The sequence below is a fragment of the Epinephelus fuscoguttatus genome, linkage group LG7 (assembly GCF_011397635.1).
Source record: "Epinephelus fuscoguttatus linkage group LG7, E.fuscoguttatus.final_Chr_v1".
NCBI lineage: Eukaryota > Metazoa > Chordata > Actinopteri > Perciformes > Serranidae > Epinephelus > Epinephelus fuscoguttatus.
The window spans coordinates 26,326,192-26,347,982 of record NC_064758.1 but is presented as its reverse complement, the minus strand read 5'-3'; the positions used below and the strand labels follow the sequence as shown (position 1 = coordinate 26,347,982).

At 42.8% G+C, this 21,791-nt stretch overlaps 1 protein-coding gene across 2 annotated transcripts in view; it reads left to right on the top strand.

Moving 5' to 3' along the window:
* LOC125891967 (ERC protein 2-like) overlaps positions 1 to 21,791 on the top strand; it is a 187,722-nt gene that overhangs the window by 80,240 nt on the left and 85,691 nt on the right. Inside the window, exons 12-14 of one of the 2 annotated variants that reach the window (XM_049581599.1) lie at positions 1,532 to 1,725; positions 14,813 to 14,906; positions 20,263 to 20,415. In XM_049581599.1, the coding sequence (XP_049437556.1) occupies positions 1,532 to 1,725; positions 14,813 to 14,906; positions 20,263 to 20,415 (441 nt within the window). The remainder of the gene's footprint in view (positions 1 to 1,531; positions 1,726 to 14,812; positions 14,907 to 20,262; positions 20,416 to 21,791) is intronic. The other variant, XM_049581600.1, reaches the window with a different exon arrangement.

Genomic DNA, 21,791 nt, shown 5'->3' with positions numbered 1-21,791 from the left:
TGCAGCTGCATCGTCATGTCATGTGTGGTTCTTTAGCTTCAGGTGTACTTAGTGAGGCTAAACTGTACTTTGTCAGCCTGAGCTATTGTTTATTAGCTTTAGCAGTGCTTTGTCAACCTCAGCTGGTCTTTTGCTAGCTACACCTGTACTCCCAGCTGAATTCTTATGATAGCATGTTCACAATTAGCGATTTAACTTGCTATTGTATTTCCATAATGCCAACTTAATTCTCACACCATGATAATAGATCCAGTTCACTCCTATCACATTTAACTATATGTGTTGTTACGGCTTTATGATTATGGTGTGTTTTTTATTGCATAATTTATTAGTTATTTCTTATGTTGCTCAAATTATCCAAAGCTAATCTGTAGGGCTGGGTATCAGGACTTGATACCTTTAAGACCGAAATAACCCAGTACCAAGTAGCACTGAAACCTTTCCAGTCAAATAAATTCGATCTTTTTTGCACCACGGGTCTGATCCCAGACCATCTTGACTCCCCACCGGATCAGCAAACTTTCTGTTGCTGCCCTCGCCAGAGCCGTTCTCCTCCCAGGCTACAGTCAGTTCAAGGTCTGCCTGGTTAGCATGAGCTAACACAGCATCGGCTAACATCCGACACAGCAGCTATAACTCTAATGGAAGCAGCTCGACTCTGTCATTAAACCAGTTAGTAACCGTTAGCGAATGTTAGTCATGTGATGCTAGCAGTTAACCCTGTTACTGTGAGAATGGGGCTTGGTGTACGCTCACGGCTGTCCCCTGCCGTGACATATGTCACATTAGATATCTCACAAGATGTTCATTATCAAGACGTAGTTATTTATTTATTTAAGATATTTTTTGGGGCATTTTTGCCTTTATAGATAGGACAGTTAAGTGTGAAGGGGGAGAGCGAGAGGGGTAATGACATGCAGCAAAGGGCCACAGGTTGGAGTCGAACTCAGGCCGCTGAGGCAACAGCCTTGTACATGGGGTGCCTGCTCTATCCACTAAGCCACCGACAGCCCAAGACGTAGTTATTTTAACCCAAACCATGATCAGTGTTCGAAACCCAACCATGTACTTTTGTTGTCTAAACCTAAGGAAGCAAACCTAGAAACGATGTAAACCTACACTGAAACTTTATTTCGAAATGATACTTAACAAGCAGAAACCGTACACTTCCTGTGAATGTGGAAGTTTATTTTGAAAAGACACAATGCATGTAATAAGTGGATATTGACATGCTATCCTGGAGGCGTAGTTAGACTGTCATCGTTTGATATGGAGGGCCACTGACCAAGCATCAGTATTTGAGGCACTGGAAGCGAGTATGTGTTTGACAAATTGCAGTTTGAACTGAAAGTTTAGCTAAATCCAACAGTGATCCTAAAAAAGAGGAGCTCTTGAAAAGCTCATTTTGAGATGTCCTAATCTGGTCACTGTGTATCTGCTTTGTTACCACCTTAATAATACTATATGCAGTGTATTGTGGCTAGTTCTAATGTATCCACGCCTTCTGTGTACTGGCTTCCCCCCCCCAAAGACCCAAAACACGGAAGAAGCCCTCCGAAAGTGTCCAGACATCACAGATCGTCTGAGGCTACTAGAGCAGGAAGTGGCTCGCAACAAAGAGGAATCTGGGAAGTCAAAAGCGGAGGTGGAGAGGCTAATGGCAGCTCTGAGGGATGCTGAGATGGACAAATCGTGCAAGGAGAAGAAAATCGCCGATCTTGAGAGGTGAGGGTCAAAAATTCCGTGACATTCTTATCCATCACAAGACACCATCTGTGTGTCCTCAGAGAGCAGTGTCCTTCCAAGTGACCGGATCTTTGTAAGATCTCAATTCATTCCTAAGTGCTCTATTTATAAAGGAGTAATCCACAAGACATAAACTGTCTAGATTGTGTCCTCCCAGCACTTGAAACCACTTCCACGCTGTCATGCTTTTTGCCTGATGTAATCACACTCTAGAAATGCACACTGTGACCTATGTACGTGTGTTGTTTTTAATCATTTGGCTTCATGTCTTATCATTTGTTTCCGTGTATCAACGTCTGCAGATCTGGGTAAGTAGTTTTTACTGTGCCTGTTAAAAAACATATCACAATATCGTCAACACTGTCCATAGCTGTCACTCTTGACATCCTGCCATGACTGCTGCGTTCATTTTAAACTTTCCCAGGTATAAAGTTGGAAATCATGGCATTTTGGCTCTAATGTGATTCCCAAGGAGCTCAGATTTGACTATCCCAGTGGGACAGTAAATGTATAATGCATTTACAGCAAACAATCTCGCTCCTCATTCCTGTCACAGCAATAACACAATGAGAGACTTTATATGTTTCCTGACTTATATCACTGGAGACGTATAGCCTCTCCATTGTGTTGACTTCTGCAAAGCTTCTTCACACTTCATTGCAATCATGAGTGGTGTCATGTGTGTTTTCCTTCATATCACACTGTGTTTTCATACATATGTCCATAAACTCGACAGGTGAGTATTTTTCTTTCTGTCTTTGCCTTACTGTGAATGCATACAGCAAATGTGTGTGTGTATGTGTGTGTGCGCCTGTGTGTTTTTGAGTTTGCCAGGAAGGCAGCCAGCAGCATGCCAGTGGGAGGTGGTGTATCCAGCCCAGACACTGGCTGTTTATACTACTCTGTTTATTACTGGCGCAGTGCTACTCAATTATCATCTGATTTATGGATTGGCATGGTGTGTACATGTGCCCAAATGAGTGGTTGTTTAGTGCCAAAACATACTGTATGAGTGTTTGCCTGTGTGTTTACTTCATGTGTGTGTGTATGCGTGCACGTGTGAAAAAAGAAGCAAAGAAAAAGGCATGTTTTTGTATGTGTCTGTAGTGCATCCGAACATGGAGAGGTTATAGTTAGTTGTGTGCTGGTTGGCATGTCTGTGTATGTAGATTGATAGTAGGTGGTTTCTCTGTTGGTGGATCGCCAACTGCACGGAAGAAGCCATGAGTGTGAAAAAGGTATGTGAAAGCACAATTTTTTAACACGCGCTGGCTCCGTCAGGTGTGTCGACGCTAGCTACGGCTCTGAATGGCTTAGAATGCATCTGGATGGGCTGCACGTACTGAATCCAACACAGTTTCCTGCCTCATTCATTACCCGTTTTACAGACTCTCCACTCTGGCATGGAAACCGTGTGCTGACTCAAACTGTGTGGGAACGCATGAGCATGAAGTATAATAGGGATCCAGTAGCTCCCGCAGAGTTTGTTCACACAGTCTACTCTCTGTTCGAATGTGTTTGTGCATGCCTCACACTACTTCTACATGTGTCTGCTACTCACATGCAGCTGTCACCAGAGTGTGCGCATGCACATGTGTGTGTTAACCTGTGCTTTTAGTTTCCATGCACAGCCGTTTGTGGGATAGGAGTATTTGGGATCAGGCGCTGGAAGAGTTTCCTTCCCCTCAGCTCGTCCATCTTATCGCGGCTGCTGTCTCATTAGTGTCAGCCACTAACTGCTGTCGGTGTGACCCCTCCCCTCTGGTCACCACAGACAGGTCAAAGGTTGCATGCAGGTTAGCTGCAGGTTATCATCGAAGAATCCACTGCAGCCATACACTGCTGCTGTAAACACAGGTAGGATTGAAAAGAATAAAAGTTATAAGCTCATGAACCTGTGTTTAATGTACTTTTTATATAAGTATGTGTGGCTGCTGAAGAGAATAGTGGAGTATCACCTTACTGTAGTTATAGTCTTTTTACATTCTTTTTAAAAATTACGATTTGACAAAGGCATTGGGCGTAAATATAGACATAAAAATTTTTACATGTGTGTGCCTGCGCACATGTGTTATGTGACAGCATGGGTGGACGTATGCGTCCGCATGCTGATTGGACTTCTGTGTAAGACAGTGCGAGATGTGTCTGGGCAGAAGATGAATGTCTTTTTAATCAGAGTGTTTCTGTTGGAACTCGGTCAGATGGCCTATTAACCACTATCAGGATGGAGAGAGGAGAACAGATGAGGAAATAGACACTTTCTCATCCAGTTGGCAGTGCAGCAGAGAGAGTCAAAGATGGATGTAGCCAGCAGGTCATTGTAATAAATACCTTCCAGCACAGCGGAGACTCACTCGCAGCTATTTCATAGCTTAGATCTCCCAGTGATCTACTGTAAGCAATCGGCGATAACATTAGGTAGTTTATTGTTGGTGCTTTATTTACTGTCATGTGTGTAGGTGTAAATCCCAGCTAATCTGCCTAAGTGATCAGAGACACTGAGCAGGCTTTGTGGAAAGCATCTGTATCAGCTGTGAACACTAATGCTAATAGTTGGATTTGTTAAGTGGAGCTCTGGAAGCCATGGTTACTGAGCTCTTGGAGCAGTTTGTGCACATATGGTGGACTAAAATGGAAAAATGAATACATTTCATAGTATGACATACTAGGAGTGAATCATTGTAATCTTTTCCCTATGCATTCAATTAAGTGGCACTTTTTTGTGTTTGCCCTGCATTGCGTTTCTAAAATGTCTGTAGTCTGTAACATGGTATTGAATGTCTAGAAGTACAAGAGAGCGATTGAATAGTCCAGTGGTTTTTAAACTTTTTGTGCCCAAGGCAAACCAAAGGGCAAGCCAAAATCTCAAGGCACAACTGTATTAAATAAAGCGATCCATTGTCTCATTCATGGCTTTCTCTTTTTAATTGTTATCATCCCTCACACTGGCTGCCAATCAGGGCTGTTGATGTGTCACACACTTAGGCCCACAGATAGGCTCCCTGTGAAGGTTTTTGATTTTAATTAAGTCAGATTAAATTGCATTTTTAGCTAGAGTTTACCTCTTTATTGGGAAATGGGTGTGCACAATATACTAATACACTCAATTAAAACTTAATTCATATTGTTTTGTATAGGCCCAGTTGAATATTGCAGTAATAATGTGTGGTTATCACAAAATCCCACAGCACACCTGGATTGGTATCACCATTTGACAACCGCTGGAAACTTGTGTATTCGAAACACAACTAGTTTTAGTTAACCTTAAACATCAGCAGTACGTTCACATATTTAAGAGGTTGTTGCTTTCAAGCGTCGGCAGCTAGTTGAGTTCTAAGCTGTGACAAACGTGCTAACAGGGGAATGAGCAGAGATGTGAACATGAAATCACATGACTTTGGACTCGAGTCAGACTTTAGTCACAAATTTGATGACTTTAGACTTGACAAAATCAAGAAAGACTTGCAACTTGACTTGGACGTTAACACCAGTGACTCATGAAGATAATTAATGCATTCCCCCAAGCCTGAAGATTAAAACGTATGTTGTTTAAAAGTGTGCCACAAATCAGAACATTTACCTTCATTTTCAGAATCAACTAACGTTAATTTAGTTCATTCTCACCAAGTCAACACTTAATTCCCCAGTGATCCACTCTGGGTCCACTTTAGTTGAACCAATCCGACAGCATCCACTTAAACTGTAGGAGAGAACCATAAAGAACATTGTCACTGAGCATCAGTTGAAAAAAGTGATACCAAAGATATTTTGTTTTTGTACAAAAACTAAGCAGTGGTCGTTAACAAACAAGTTGCAGTGTGCAAAACATGTAGCTTGAAAATTAACAGTAAACTGAGGCTAATATTAACATAGATAGCGAACTAATTGTAGCACTGGTTATTAGTGTACAGTATAGCAGCATTATTTTTTTATGACAAAGTTCAGTCAGACATTTGAAGAGCATTCTGAATTTTTGTGAATTTAATATGTTATTACCCTGTTGTTTAAATGATATTACATTTGGTGAAGAGCGTGTTATGACTTGTTCATGACTCAACTTGACCTTGGGACTCGAGTGTAAAGACTTAAGACATATATGTGACTTGCAAAATAATGACTCGGTTCCACCTCTGGAAGTAAGAAAGATGCTTTATCATTATGTTGTTTTTTAATATATGTTGGGTGAATATAAAGGCTTATTTCTTTTCCCTTCATGCCATCTCTCATGGCTATATATTAGTAACCAGTGGAATTATTTTGTATAGTTATTAATGCTGTTACAGTCCTATACTTTTAATGTTTCTGCGGTGAAGTGGGAGCTAAACTTTGAGAAATAAATCAGCCTCCCAGTGTCAGCGTATCACGGCTATTGACGTGGTAAGCACTCTGGTATGTAAGGGAGGGTTTCAGGAAAAGGGAGGTGTGTGTGTGTGTATAGGCTATATAAATGTGAATGCATTGTATGTGTGTTAGTGCGCGTGTGTGTGTTAAAGGTGAGACTGAGGAGAACATGTTGCTAGTGGAGTTGGCGAGGGTCTCTTGGCTAACAGATATTAATACACACAAACAAACACAAACAACTGTTCACATATCATTTTGGGCATTATCCCTATCGCCATAATCAAACTCCAGATGTTGAGAGTATCAGTCTTTTGAAAACACAAAAAGTGTGTGCATGCATGCCAGTACACACATGGCCTCCAAAGTGTCTGTGTATAATATTTCTGATATGAAAATGTTAGTAAACAGTGTGTATTTGCAGGTGTCCATGCAAGTTAAATGGCCATTTAAGCTTTGAAAATGACCCGTCAACTTCCTGTTTTACTGTAATATACACAAGTTGCACCTGCGCAAGAGGAGGTGTTCCATTGACCACATATTAAATACGTTTATACCCTACATACAGTGAATTACGCGACATCTCCTCACATTAAACACACAGAAACACTAGCAGACAAACCACGTCTTCCTTTTTAACCTACTTTCTGTTTCACCCTGTCACACACACAGACAGTATTTAAAGACAACAGTGGAACGTTATTTGTATTGCGATAAGACATGTCTAAGCACCATAAAGCATCTATCAGTAATAAACAGACTTGTTCTGTTTGGATCTCTCAGCACCGCACTAGACAAGTGCCTCAGATAAAACTTCAGACTCCAGTGTTGACCCAACTGCCTCGAGCTTTACTTTCACAGTCCCTGTGTTTCTTCTCCTCTACTTCTCCTTTTGCACTGCAGAGAACATTTATTTAATTCAGATCATATCTCCCTCTTATTCCATATATTGTGCAACCCCGAGTAGTAACTGGCCTGCTGTTGTCCTTGTCTGCCTGAAATCAGAGGATTTTGTTCCACTCTGCTGTTTATTAAAAGAGAAGAGGAGGGGACAGAGTTCAAATTAAGAGTTATGAAGGGGAGATAAAAATCTGGATTCTTTTTTTTCCTTCTTAAAAGGTTATTACTCCTTTTTAACCTTTATTTACCCAGGAAAAGTCAACTGAGAATGCATACTCTTTTCCAGCAACACCCTACTTAATATTCGCAGTTTCCCACATTCAGTTCAGGGAGCGTCCCAGTGTGACCGCAGCTTCCTGCTGTTGGCCACTCAGCAGCTCCACTGGAGCCTTTCAGTTACGTTTTAGCCTCGTTTCCACCAAGCAGTCGGGTTCAGTTCAGTTCGTTACACATTAGAAGGGTTGTTTTTGTATTTTTCATTGTAAAAGTTGTGGATGGTACCAAAAGAATCACTTCATTCTGTACTGTTTTTTGTCTCCTCTCGGCTGAGTTACCCAGCACACTGAAGGAAAGACACTCTTGCTCAGACGACAGCAGACTGTATCCACTGCTCTTACGGTGGCAAGTTTACATCATTAGTCAACTATAACTACAAAATTAAAGGCTGTTTTGCCGCCATTTCATCTACTAGTTAACAGCAGCTCTGCACTAAAACATTCACCATGCCCCTTTCAAAGGCTACTGCCAGCAGCTACTGGCAACCTAAAAGGTGGAATGTTTTCCTGCATGTTACTCCATACATGAGTTGACGCTGTGAATTAATCGGCACACCTTAAAGGTCAATATGATTACTCTAACCATTCATATTTTTATTGTCTCTCTTGCTTTATATACACTTTAGTAATGATTGTGATTGGTTCTTCTTCACTTAAAAAGAACTGCAGGCCAATTTCAACTGATTCATTTGAAGTGGGAAAATTCTGTTTGCAGAGGCAAGGTGGTGCAGTGATTAGCATTGTTGCCTCACAGTAAGAGGGTTCCTGGTTCGAACCTACGGTGGGGGAGCTCTTCTGTGTGGAATTAGCGTATTCTTATTGTGTCAGTGTGGGTTTTCTTTGGGTACTCCAGCTTCCTCCCACAGTCCAAAGACATGCAGGTTAGGCCAATTAGACTCTATAGCCCTTTTAAGATAGGAATTGTGCAAATTTGCAATCAGTCTTCAATCAGTCTTCTTTCAGCATTGGCAGTATAAAAACAAAATCGGGGAGTGCAGCAAAATGCCAGCTACCTACTTTTGTTTATACAGAATGCGCCTTTTTCGGGGCAATGGGGGGCGTGAGCAAATAACAAAATGTGTAGCTCAGCGTGTGACATAAACAGTGACATGGGAGGGAAGCTGCGGCTGGTCAATGCTTCGGCGATTCTCCCGTAAATCGGCCTGTTCTTCACCGTTCCCGTCATCTGACGGTTAATGGCCTCTTTGTTTGTGAGGACAAGGAGGACGCGCAATTCTTTGTCTCCCCCAGACGTTGCGCTAGACTTTTTTGTCGCCGGTCATTTTGACCGACGGGGTCATAAAAATGATAAGATATTCGAAGACATTTAGTTTTCATTTGTTCGTTTTTAATAAATCCAACAAGCAAGTTGTAAAGTGTGCATTAAGAAGGACATGAACGAAAAGATGAACAGACATCCACACACCCGTGCCATTAGGCTTCGCCCTGGACACACCGGACGGCACTAACGCGTCCGGTGTGTCCAGGGCGTTATGTAGTTATGCCTGTAGGCTCGGTGACACAAAATTAAACTTGTAATGAAGTGATTAGGGTATTGAAAATTGTTTTCGGTTATGCACTGTTGTGTTATTTTAAACTATAAACACGGTATTTTCTCCTCATGTTCCTCACTCAGTGCGTGCTGTTATTTTATTTTGAAAATTGGCCGGATTCTCTCGTCTTTTCTGTGTCCGACTTCCTGTTTGGTATGATCTGCTCGATCCAGCTTGACAGAAGCGCTCGCGGCTCCCATGAAAAATAGACGAGACGCCGAACTGAAGCGCTGCCTCCGCAGGCGCTCTGCTCTGCTCAGCAGCCTGTGTGGACAGTTAGATAGGTTAACATGGACGCTGACTGAAAACTGCCTCTGCTGCTGGGCGCTGTGCCTCGGTTCCGCGTCTGGTGTGTCCAGGGCGTTATGTCAACAACGCTATATCAGAGCGACAGATGAATGACTTTTTCTCTGCAGTGTGAAAATGGCAGCCACTTAAACCACTGACTGTGCACTCTACCGCCAAGTGGGCAGGGGTGGTAATTGCAACCGGTCAAAATGACCGACGGCCTTCAGATTTTCCGGTCATTGTTGTAAAAAAACGGTCAGTGACCGAGAATATCTGGTTAACGCGACCCCTTGTCTCCCTAGTTGCTCATCTTTACAGTGTCAGGCTACCCTACGAGGCTGAAATTTGGGCACCTCGGATCAAGTCGCCAATTCGGTGGGGAAAAAAAGAGGCAGAGCGTCGTTACGGTGCGCCCCGGTGCACTCCGGCAGCACTACACTCCAGCCTCTACTTTTTTTGTGCTGAAAATGTCACACAACCCCATTCCATAGACAATCAGCAAAGTGCAGACATTCCTGTGCATTGTTGGTGAAGAGGAGATACAGCAAGAGCTGGATGTATGAAGCATTGACAGGACTATTACCATCTGGTAACAACTCTGGCTATATAGCAAGAGTCGTGTCTGCGATGGAAACGCAAAACAGATCTATGGCATGGGTACATGTCCATATGGGTTATGTATGTGGCATTTGTGCCTTGCTCAAGAGCACATCAGCAGAAGCCCCTGAGGAAGGTTAGAGGATTATTCATATTTTAGTTTTTCTCAGCGCTCATCTAAATGAGTTATCTGAGACAAAAAGTGAGACACAAACAAGAAGAGGAAAAGCATTGTAAAAGGATAATGGAAAAAGAAAGTGAATGAGATAAAAAAAAAAAGAAATATGCATAGTAATATATAAAAGAAAAAAAACCTGAGCTGTGCTTTGACAGCCAGAAATAAAGCGGAGCTGCTTATGTTGGAAGGCGGATGTGCGGAATGCTCCAGGTGAAAGAAGCGAGAGGAAATGTGAAAAATTACTTATTACGCTCAGTTTAGGAAATGGCTGGATTCATTCACAGTGCTCTCTCTCCCTCTCTCTTTCTCTGTCTCTCTCACTTCATCTTTCTAAGAAATGTCACAGCAATAAAACACTATTTTCCCCCCGTGAATTTACTCATTTCGGTACTCAACAAATCACAGCTCTCCTTCATATTTTCCACTCACATGCAGCCCAGCCCGTCTGCTCCTTATTCACACTCTCCGTGCCCTCATTTGCCTTCAGATTGGTCAAAACACTTACTTCATTTCGCACTGATGGGTCGATGGGGGTATATCAGCTATCAAAAGGGACCAGCGTGTCTGCTGGTTTATACACCTGTGCCAGTGGCGGCTGTGTGTGATAGCTGATATGCCTCTATGGCAAGTTTGTTCTCCATGGACATGCCTCTGAGCTTATAAAAACACACACACAGACATCAAAGATCGGAGTATAAACAGATTCTTCTCCTCCTCCTCTCCTCCTCCTCCTCGCTATGTAAATATGCGTGCACATGCACTTCATTCATAATGGTAACAGAATTGAATGATAATCTTTATTTACGCAGCTCTTTTCAAAACCCACTCGTAAAAATGATAAAAAATGTGCAACTTCATCAGCAAGGAGATTAAAAAAGGAAAAAAAGGAGTGAGCCAGAGATGAAACGACAGGCCTAATAAACTGACCAAAGCTGTGTTTTTGTTCAAGGGGAGTAATATCAGATATAAATACTGAAATATGAAGTTCTTCCCTCCTGCTCTGTCTTCTCTTATTATAACAAACACTCCCTCAAAGCTTTTGAAAGGAACTATGTTGTGTGTTTGTGCGGCAAGGTGAGTGCGTATTAAATTTATTCATCATCTTGTTAGGTATATTTCACATTAATTGCACACAAACATCACTCATAAAAGCTGACACACACACAGAGACACACACACACCATTCTAAGGGCTGTGACAGCAAATATTTGCCCATATGTGGGGGCAGCTTGTATGTTTTGCCCAGAGTAAACACACCCGTGTGGATATGGAATAATAATGTGGCGCGTTTTAGCAGCTGCTTGGTCACAGCCTGTTTACAGTGTTGGAGGGTTCTCTTAAGCGCTAATTTGTCACTGTCAGCTTTCTCACACTCTCTATGCTTTTTTTTTTTTTTTTAAAGGGTGACAGCCAAACTGGGAGCTCAGAGAGTGTGTTTTGATTCTATTTTGAGAGTGTTTGTGAGAAGATTTAGATTGTACATAGGTGCAGCTGTGTGTCCTATAGTGTATGGGCTTTATAGGTTTACTTAGTTCCACCAGTGAGTGTATTAAAGGTCTAGTGTGTAGGATTTAGTGGCATCTAGCGTTGAGGTTGCAGAACTGAAACTTCTTCCATGTGGCAACCATGTAAAGCCACGCTGGTACCAATGGAACCATTTCATACCGCTCCCATTTTTGGTCCCCCTCTGTTGGGGTACCTAGCACACAGATCTGGTACTAAAAGGTGGAGCTGTGAACACTGCAGTCTGTTGATTGGTCAATAGAGGAGGGTTACTCTGCTCAGGGCTGAGTTGTGGCTGGTTTGGAGGCTCATGTAACCACTGTTCATACTGTGGAGAGTTTATTAGTAAACTGTAACTATAAAAAGGATGTTTTGCTGCCTCTTGCAGCAGCTGGAGTCTGAGAAAAAATAACTTTATTCACTGGGCCGACTGCCGGCAACTTTTAAGGTGGAACATTAACTTGTAATGTTACTCAATGCCTTAAAAATTCCATCCTTCAACCATTTCTTTAAAGGGAAATTACAGTTTATTTCAACCTGTCTCCTATCGTCCTAAATTTGTTTTAAGTGACTGGTGACATAGAAATAATAGTTAGCATGTTAGCCGTTAGCCTAGATACAGCCGTAGTGTCAGACCTGTTAAAACTTAATTGAACGGGCATCCTTTCAAGTGCAAAGTTAGTCCACTAAACAAGCTTTTTCTTCACAAAGACCGCCTCATATCGTTAGGATAAATGTCAGAGAACATATAGAAAACAACATGTAAACATGTTGTCTTACCTTACCAGTGTGCTGCCATGTTTGTTGTTTACCATTTAGCTAAGGCTGCAACTGGTCCCATTCCTTGCAACAGAGGCACTCCTCTTCTGTGGGCATTGGGGCACAGCATTCACAGCATTCACAGGTAACGTTACACCACCGAGCTCCAGAGCTAAAGCCTTCCAGCAGCCATTCCTCCTCTGTCGTCCTCTACCCGTTGCGCCTCTCTCTCTCTCTCTCTCCTCTTCCGTTCTTCAATTTCACGAAGCTCTTCGTCAGTGTATTCTGGCTCAAATAAGTAAGGACGGCCATCAAACTCTGTAAAATCAAATTCCTCCTCCACAAAGTCGAAGTCTGGCAAAAAGTCAGCCATTATTCTATAAATCTTTCATAAAATAAATGAACCTTTCAGGCTACTGTCCGGTTCTGCCTTGCAGCTGTTGCAGCTTGTCCTCGCGAGATTTCAGGCACGGCATGAGATCACTGCTTGTTCTCGCAATATTTCGGCCGCGCTTTGGGAAGCAGAGGTAAACGGCAAACACACCGTAAAGTAAGACAACAACTCTGAAGACCACCTAAATGTGGAATGTTAGTATATAGGCTTTCCACATCGAGAGGCGATGGCCGCCCTTATTTATTTGAGCCAGAATACACTGACGAAGAGCTTCGTGAAATTGAAGAACGGGGGAGGAGAGAGAGAGAGAGAGAGGTACAACAGGTAGAGGACGACAGAGGAGGAATGGCTGCTGGAAGGCTTTAGCTCTGGAGCTTGGTGGTGTAACATTACCTGTGAATGCTGTACCCCAATGCCCACAGAAGAGGAATACCTCTGTTGCAAGGAATGGGATCAGTTGCAGCCTTAGCTAAATGGTAAACAACAAACATGGCAGCACACTGGTAAGGTAAGACAACACGTTTACATGTCGTTTTCTATATGTTCTCTGACATTTATCCTAATGATATGAGGCGGTCTTTGTGGAGAAAAAGCTTGTTTAGTGGACTAACTTTGCACTTGAAGTATGCCCGTTCAATTAAGTTTTAACAGGTCTGATGCTACGGCTGTACCTAGGCTAACGGCTAACATGCTAACTATTATTTCTATGTCACTAGTGACTTGAAACAAATTTAGGACGATAGGAGACAGGAGAGTTTTTGAATATTAATTTCAGCCGAGTTATGTGAACTGCATATATTGTAATCCTCACTCAGAGAACAAGAAAGCATTGCGTTGTTTTATTTTCTTCTGAAAATGTCTGTGTGCAGCCTCATTCTGTGGACGATAAACAAGGTGCAGATGTCCATCTATGTCACTGATAATAAGGAAATACTGTGAGTGCTGGACAGAGCAGTGAGTGACAACAACCCCGCCCACATTTAAGGGCACTGTTTGCAGTGGAAACACTAGGGTCTAGTAACCATGTCCAACAGTAATCCTTCAGACATGGTTACTAGGGTCTAGTAACCATGTCTGAAGGATTAATGTTGGTTCCAAAGGTACCATACTGAAAGTGTTTGGTGGAAACGGGGCTTAAGAGAACTACAGTGAATGTCAAAAACACGAATGGCCCTATCTAGAGCCAATGTTTGATTTGTCTGTTCTGGGATACTGTAGAAACAATATGGTGGACTCTTCCACAAATGACTTACTCTAAGGTAACAAAAACTCGACTCTTATTTTCAGGTTATTATAAACTGATTAAAACATATTTATAGATATTATATTACATTTCTGCCAATAGATGCTTGTAAGTCGTACACATGGGACCCGTGAGTGCTTGCGTGTGTTCATGCATATTTCTCTATATATTTTTATATGCTTGGGTGTGTGCGTGTGTGTGTGTGTGTGTCTGTGTCTGTGTCTGTGTGTGTGCGCCTGTGTGTGCCATAGTCCTCTGGCTAAGTAAGTTCAGCAAATGACAAGACTCAGGTCTTTGTGTGGAGGTAAATACACAGCCATCCTGGCTGGTTAATACACGGTTGAGCTCTGTAATCAAGACTTCAGCAAGGCACAACACTGACAGCAGATTTATTATCCTGTGTGCATGTTTCTGGCAGTGTCTGCAGACTTATACCTTTTCTAAAAACACATGCCCCTGTGTATGTATCTGTGTCATCCCGTCTTCTCATCTGTGGACTTACCTCTTGCACTTCTATTTTTGAGAATGTGTGTGTGTGTGTGTGTGTGTGTGTGTGTGTTTGAGTGCGTGCATGTGCTCACATCTTCTGTCTGCATGTGTTTGTGTGTTTTGTTGTTGAGAGATTTACACAGCAGTGTCTCACCTCCATCGGTCAAGTCTTGTCTTGTCCCAGTCTGCCGTGTTACTTAGACAAGACAAATGCACAGTGCTTACCTGCTTTACTGTACACAGAGTAGCCCTACCATTTACCTGTGTGATGCAACATGCAGGCAGTGTTTTAACTTTAAAAAAAACTAAACTAACTACGGGTAATAACTCTTACAGCTTGGATGTCACCACAAATTCAAACAGTTGGTTTAGAAATATTTATTTAAAGTAAACTTGGGTCATTGTGTATTGTGTATATGGTGTGTGTGTATACATCTTAACATACATGCTCATATGTGTGAGATGTAAATCTTTGTAAATCTTTTTGTATCCCATGGTTTGTATTGAACATCACTTTATCTGTTGTCACCCGTCTTTCTCTATCTGAAGGCAAATCAAGTCTCCTAACATCCAGAAGCAGACGGTGGCAGGCGAGATGAGGAAAGATGCCCTCACTGATGGACATCCACACTCATTATCGCAGGTTTGAATATGTGTGTGTGTGTGTGCACGTGTACATCCTCTAGTTCAGGTCTTTGTCACCTCTGTATCCCACAGTGTGCAGAACGGCACTTAGTGTACTCATCTATCCTGCCCTCTTCTCTCCTCTTCTGTCCTCCTCACCTCTTTCACAAGCTGCTCTTAAGAAAGTATCATCCTTTCCCCTTCCACTATCTCTCTGTAGATCAGGCCTTTCTGTATAATTCTGCTTTTTTGAGAGAGCCCTGTTTCAGCCCTTCATGCCTCCTGCCCGCCCTCCCTCCCTCAGTGCATCTCAGAGTCAGTCCTAAGTGGAAGAGACAGGCATTTAGTCCTGCAAAAATCAGCTCCATACGCCAGCCAGGAGCACCGGCATAATGGCTCAGATGGGAATAGTAAAGAACTGATTAGTGAGGCAGGAGAGAGAATCTTGATTTACCATTTTTTTATGTAATTTGTATGGTTCTTCTTAGGTGTCAACACGAGTGTCAGCTGTTTGCTTGACTGTGTATATGTGTGTGTGCATGCTTGTATGCTAGCCTGCAGAGCTATGCCGAGGTGTTAATATGCAGAGTGCGGCCATGCCAGGTTATTCCCATGGGACCGATGAAGTAGAGTACACCTCTCTGTACCTCTCTGCCAAAAAGAACCAGAGCTGCTCTCAGCCTGTTTTTGGTAGAGCTATTTTGTTATTTCTGTGTGTGCTGGCAGGCAGCATCCAACATCCTATTTCCTCCTCTAAACAGTGTCTGAGTAGTACACATTAATATTGCTACAACCTGGAAAGAGACATGAGGAGAGTGCCAGCAAGAAAGAGTGAGGTACAGGGACAAGTGCAAGGGAGTAGTAGGATGAATGTCAGGGAGATAGATGACGTCCACAAAAAGAGCAAAATGGAAAAGTTTCAATTTTTTTGTAGCTATATAAATTCCATGTACAGTGGAAACCGCTTATAGTGATCACGCTTACAGTGATCAGCCGCTTATATGGATCACAAAACTTGAGACAGAATCATTCCTATATAAATGCTGTTTGAATAATTTTCTTATAGTAATCAAGCAGTCTGTTTACAGTTGGTCTTTTCATACACGACAGCACATGGAAAAAAAAATTGGTAACACTGTACTTGAAGGTATCTACATAAGGGTGACATGACACTGTCATAACTGTGACATGGCACGGTCATGAACCTGTCATAAACATTATGTCCATGTCATAAACGTGTATGACTGCTGTCTTTAAGTGTCATTCAGCTTTTGTAATAACAAGTTGTCTTGATTGTGACAACTTGACATTAACCAAAGTGACATTACCAGAAGTTGTCTTTGTCATGACAAGTTGACATTAAATTAGTTTGGGATGTCCTTATAATGACAACTTGACATAAACCAGGATGACATTACCAGAAGACCAAAATAAAATTTGTCATATTGTAGCGAGGCAGTAACTTATAAAAGGAACATTTAATTGAAGCCGTTTTTCTACCACACTCATGACATAGAACTACAGCAAAACACACCTCAAAGATTTTCAGATGGGTTTAAACACCTGAACTGTACTGTACAAACGGTGAAAATGAGCTATGGGAATAAGGAACTCTGGGTGGCACTCTGTCAGAAGACTCCACTCACAATATCCGCATGGGACTGAGCTCAAAATGCGAAGCGCTGTCAGTCACAAAGGGGTTCAGTCTTTTAGACAGTTCCTCCAATCATCACGCATACACCGAGCGTCCTCTCCCGCCTACCACTCCATTAGGTCCCAGGGAAGCTGAGCCTCCCTGGAAGTGACGATTTTGTCGCATTTATCCAATGACCGTCTCGCTTTGCTGCATGAAAAAAACCTGCTCAGCACTGTCTCATAGGAATGCTTGGAGGCTCCACGTCCACCGCGCTGACACGAGAATGTATGACAGGGAGGACACGTTTGAAAACTGGTGATAAACAGCTGACGTTTGAACATCATAGTCATGATGTTAAACGCACCCTAGCACACGTTTAATACAATGTAAGTTCTTATTTTAATGTAAATTCAATAGTGCATATTTGACCATTTCTTCTATGGAATTTTAGGGGAAGTTCAGCCTCCCTTGGTGTCTCAGAGCAATCGCCTCTGGTGAAAACCCCAGTAGATCAGCAGTTTCTGAAATACTCAGACCAGCCCGTCAGGCACCAACAACCACGCCACATTCAAAGTCACTTAAATCGCCTTTCTTCCCCATTCTGATGCTCGGTTTTAGCTTCAGCAGGTCATCTTGACCACGTCTACATGCCTAAATGCATTTAGTTGCTGCCACGTGATTTGCTGATTAGCAATTTGCGCTATCGAGCAGTTGAACAGGTGTACCTAATAAAGTGGCCGGTAAGTGCATTAAAAAGATTAGCAGCAATACTATAAAGCATCCAAAAGTAAGACTACATGAGAGTTAGATTGACCGCTGCATATCCTAGCTGATGTACAGTACACGTTGTGTATATTGTGTTGACTCAGCAGTCAGGTTGCGTTGTGGCCTTTATCTCACTTTCTTTCCCCTGCTCTCTCTCTCTTTCTTCATTTATCTCTGGCTCCATCAGGAACACAGCACGCTCCAAGGGTAAACACAAACAAACAGGGCCTTCCCCTCCCCTCTCCCCTCTCCCCCCTTCCATCCAGGAGAGTTTATGTGGGATGCAGTGATAGCATCTCTCCGCTCCATCGTCTCCATCGCGCCACGCTGCACTTCACAAACACAGAGAAAACACACATCGGAAATGTTCACTTCAAGCCTTCACATAAACCTTTTATTTCTCTTTTATCTGTAACGGAGAGGCATCAGCGACACTCAATACCCCCCCCACTCATCTATTTAGAGACACGAGGATTAAAGACACTCTAATTTTAAATCTGGGGACAGTTAAAGATGATGGACACATTTCAGGATTTTCATTCACTCTGAGCTTGTTCCCACAGTCTGTGCATTTGACTGAAACTGTATATGAAGCTTCTGGCCATGCACACATGCTTAACATTTTTTAAATCATGAAATAGGACACATCGAGGTTGATGCTGCACACTTAACTTTTTTGACAGAGACAGATGTTTGTGCGGTTTGTGTGCCCGTGTGCGTGTGTATGCGCGAAGCCGAGGATCACAGATACACAGCTGCTGGAAATGTGCATTCTCTCACTCTCTGCTCGTTTATTTTAGTGATTATAATCCCTCCATCAAACCAGAAAGGGCCAGACTCCATAATGATCCTTCCCCAGGGCATTAGGTGATGATTGGTGCTGCAGAGGCAATTATCTTTCCATTTCTCCCCACACTCTGTATCTCTCTATCTCTCTTGCCCTTTTTTTCCATTCTTTGTGTTCTTGAAAGCCAGAAATATTCTCTTGTTACTAATAAAACTCACATAACACACAGATATGCACCGACACAGACAGACACTGCACACACACACACACACACACACACACACACACACTCACAGAGGCAGACACAGCTTTCTGGTCAGGTTTCACTCAGGGGTCCAGCGGTGGCAGCCCCATCTCAGTGGGGTGTGTGAGCGCGAGTGTGTGCGTGCGTGCATGTGTCTGTTAGGTGGGGTCAGACCAGTACTTGTTGATTCTGGTGCATCGAATTACTGCCCGTCTGTCACGTCCAATTACAGCTTTGGACTGCTGACGCACACAGCCTGCCTCTGTACGTGTGTGTGCGGGTGTTTGTCGCTCACCTCCAGCTGTGTCGTGCTGACGTGACGAGCCACAAGTATCCGCTTGTGAATTGGCTGGCTCGGCACTATTTTCATCGCGCTCGGGGATAATCCCGTCGCTTGTGTTTCAGTCGGTATCGCCGAATTAGTCCGTTGGTTATACAAAGTATTTTTCATTAAGGAGCCGAGCTATTTAATATTTACAATTGATTGATTTGACCACTATGAAGGTATGACACAGATACCAAGTCAAAACTCACTGTAATATTTATTAGGGGCAGTTATGAGGCAATTCATATGCATCTCTTGCATGTTCCTGGCACTGTCTTGTAAAATGACTTTAACTTGACTCTTTTCAGTTTTCCATGCATTTAGCATATCCTTTTTCGCCAGAATAGATCCACCATGTGTTAGGCACTGTTTAGCCGAGACCTCCTTCTATGCAATATAAAAAAATTTAGCCTATTCAGACACATGCACGCCTACGTTGAGCTCCATACATCAGCTATATATACCTGCAAAGCTACTATCGTTTCTGAGATGAAAGTTCAGTACATCAAAACATTTCAGCCAGGGAATTTTCTTTTCACACATTTTTCTTTCTGTTGCAGTCTGGAGAGAGTTTCCTACACATCCTAATTGCTTCAAACAATGTGTGTTGCACCTACTTGCAAGTGTGTCACATTGATTTGATTCATGCTTCTGCTTGTGTTATCAAGTTTGTGGTGTTGAAGCTTCCAGTGTTGATCTAACCCTGAAAACACCCATTTAGCTCTCTGCTGTTTTGTTTTGACTGCAATTCAACCATTGTTATTCCGATGTTTCACATCCAATCGTTCATATGAGAATGTAACTTTCATTTTACTTCCTATAACATCTAATCTGGTGTTTTTGGCCCGCGCGGATTTTGTTACTCCGTATCCGCTCGGCACACCCCTAGTTTGTGTTTGCAACAAGTGTAACTGAACTCTTCTTTGTTCGGTTCGAAAGTGTCTCGTTTCCATGTGACTCCGCACTGCTCCCAGAAAAGTGTGAACGTGTGAACTTGAAGGCGAGACAGCTATTGAGGAGGGAAAGAGAGTTTTTAAAAAAGAGAGAGAGAGAGAGAGAGAGAGAGAGAATTGGGGGGTTTATTATTTCTGTCCAGTGTTTTCTTTCACAGTTCCATCACCCAGTGTGGAGAGGGATCCTTTTCCCCCCACTCACCATAGGTGTCAGAGAGGCCACACACAAACTGTGCATGTGAACGCGCACGGTGCGCTCCGCACACATGCGCACACTCACACTCTTCTGGATGTCGGCAAAGGTCACAGCACTTACGCACTCTCTCTCCATCACTTATCACTCTCTTCTGTCTTGGCTATGTCTCTTTCTTCTGAGGGAAGTCTTGTTCTTCTCTCACCGCAGCTTTTTTTAACATCCTCAAGTCTTTCATTTTGTTTCTATTTTGCATGGACTGGACTCCTTTTAGGAAAAGGGACCAACAAATACACCTTTAATCAAATCGTCCTCTGCCAGTACATAATTATTCCAGTGCAAAAACATTTGATGATGAGTTTTTAAAACAAAGTATACTCAAAGAAAAAAAACACTCTCTCCCCGGCTTCTGCTACTTTGCTTCCAACCCACCTCTTCGTCCTCCTCCTCTGAACTCCTTGCGCCCGCTCAGACTCCTCTTTCAGCTTCCCAGGATGCCATGCGGGAGACGGCGGAGCGGATCGCGCAGTTGGAGAGGGCGCTGAGGGAGAGTATGAACACCTCAGCGCATAGGGAAGCTCTCTGGGCGCAAGAGGAGGCTGCACGTGTTCAGGCCCAGAGACAGGTTCACCTGATGTTTCACACGCTGATGGAAGACCAGCATATACACACATTCATGCACACACAGATAGTCTCATGCATCCCTATATAGGCAGCCTACCTTTAAAACTGAATGCATGTAACAGGCCACCTATAGGACTTAAAAGGAGCACTGAGAAAATGTGAGGAACTTAACTGCACCCCCATGTGGCTAAGAGTGGAACTGCATGCAAACTGGGGTGAATGAAAGATCCTTAATCCCTTAATATGTAGCTCTTGAGCAACAAATATCATTATTACAAAATGGATAGTTGTGTTTTGCTCCCTGTCTTTCATTTCCTTTTCTTCTTAACTCAGTTTTTATTCTCTAAACATGTTGTTGTTTATTTTCTCCCCCTAGACTGAAATTTAAAACTGAAACAAGAGCTCCCAGCGTCCTCCTTTCATTTTCTGCCTCTCGTTAAGTTCGCCGTCGCATGCTTGGAAACGCAAGCATATGCTTGACACATTGTGACTTTATGTGCATGCAATCTGAATTTGTTAACAAATGTGTAGACTTGTAGTCTTGATGGAGTACAGGCTGCCTTTTTCACTCTGTGCGTTCTGCTATCTGTCTGTCTTTCCGACTGCCAGCTGGTCAGTCTGCATCCTTAAGTAGGTCCAAAAATGTATTTGTATGCATTTGTGTGTACGTGTGTGTGTGTGAGCGTAGGTGTGTCTGTGGTGGGAAAAAAAAACAGGGCAAGGGAGTGTGTTTCCTCCCGGTGTGAGCGTGCATTTGAATGAGAATGACCTTGCATTGCTGATGAGTGCCACGAGCAATATGAGAGCAATCGGCGGTTAAACGAAGAGCTAACATTTTGAGGCAGTAGTGGCTGCATTGTTTCAAACACATACATATTCTCACACACACACACACACACAAGAACACGGTCTGATAGAGGAGAACTTTCAACGATGAAGTGAGGAGTTTGGTGGACAGAGAGGGAAAGTAGGAGGAGGTCAAACTCAGTTTAGAAAATTCTGTGAGAGCCAATGCTAACTGCGGCTTGTGTTTTCCTCTTCTTCTTCTTCTTCTTCTTCTTTTTTTTTTTTGCAATTTCTGTGCTTCACATGCTTGACTTACAGTCAGCATGGATACTGTGTTTATCAAACAATATTCTGATCCACCAAGAAGTCCGAAAGAAAATTATATTTATGTCTGTGGGACATTTCGCATGCATAGAAGTGGATGATTCAGCTTTGACCTAAGTTTACCCCTGTGCAGTGAGAATCGGGGAAATCCTGTCCTGACTTGTGACACGTTAAAACTCATTGACCCCAAAAGTCATAGTCAACTTGCTTTCATTTCAAGTCAATCCAGACCCTACACGTAGAGACCATAATGAGCCAGTATGCGGT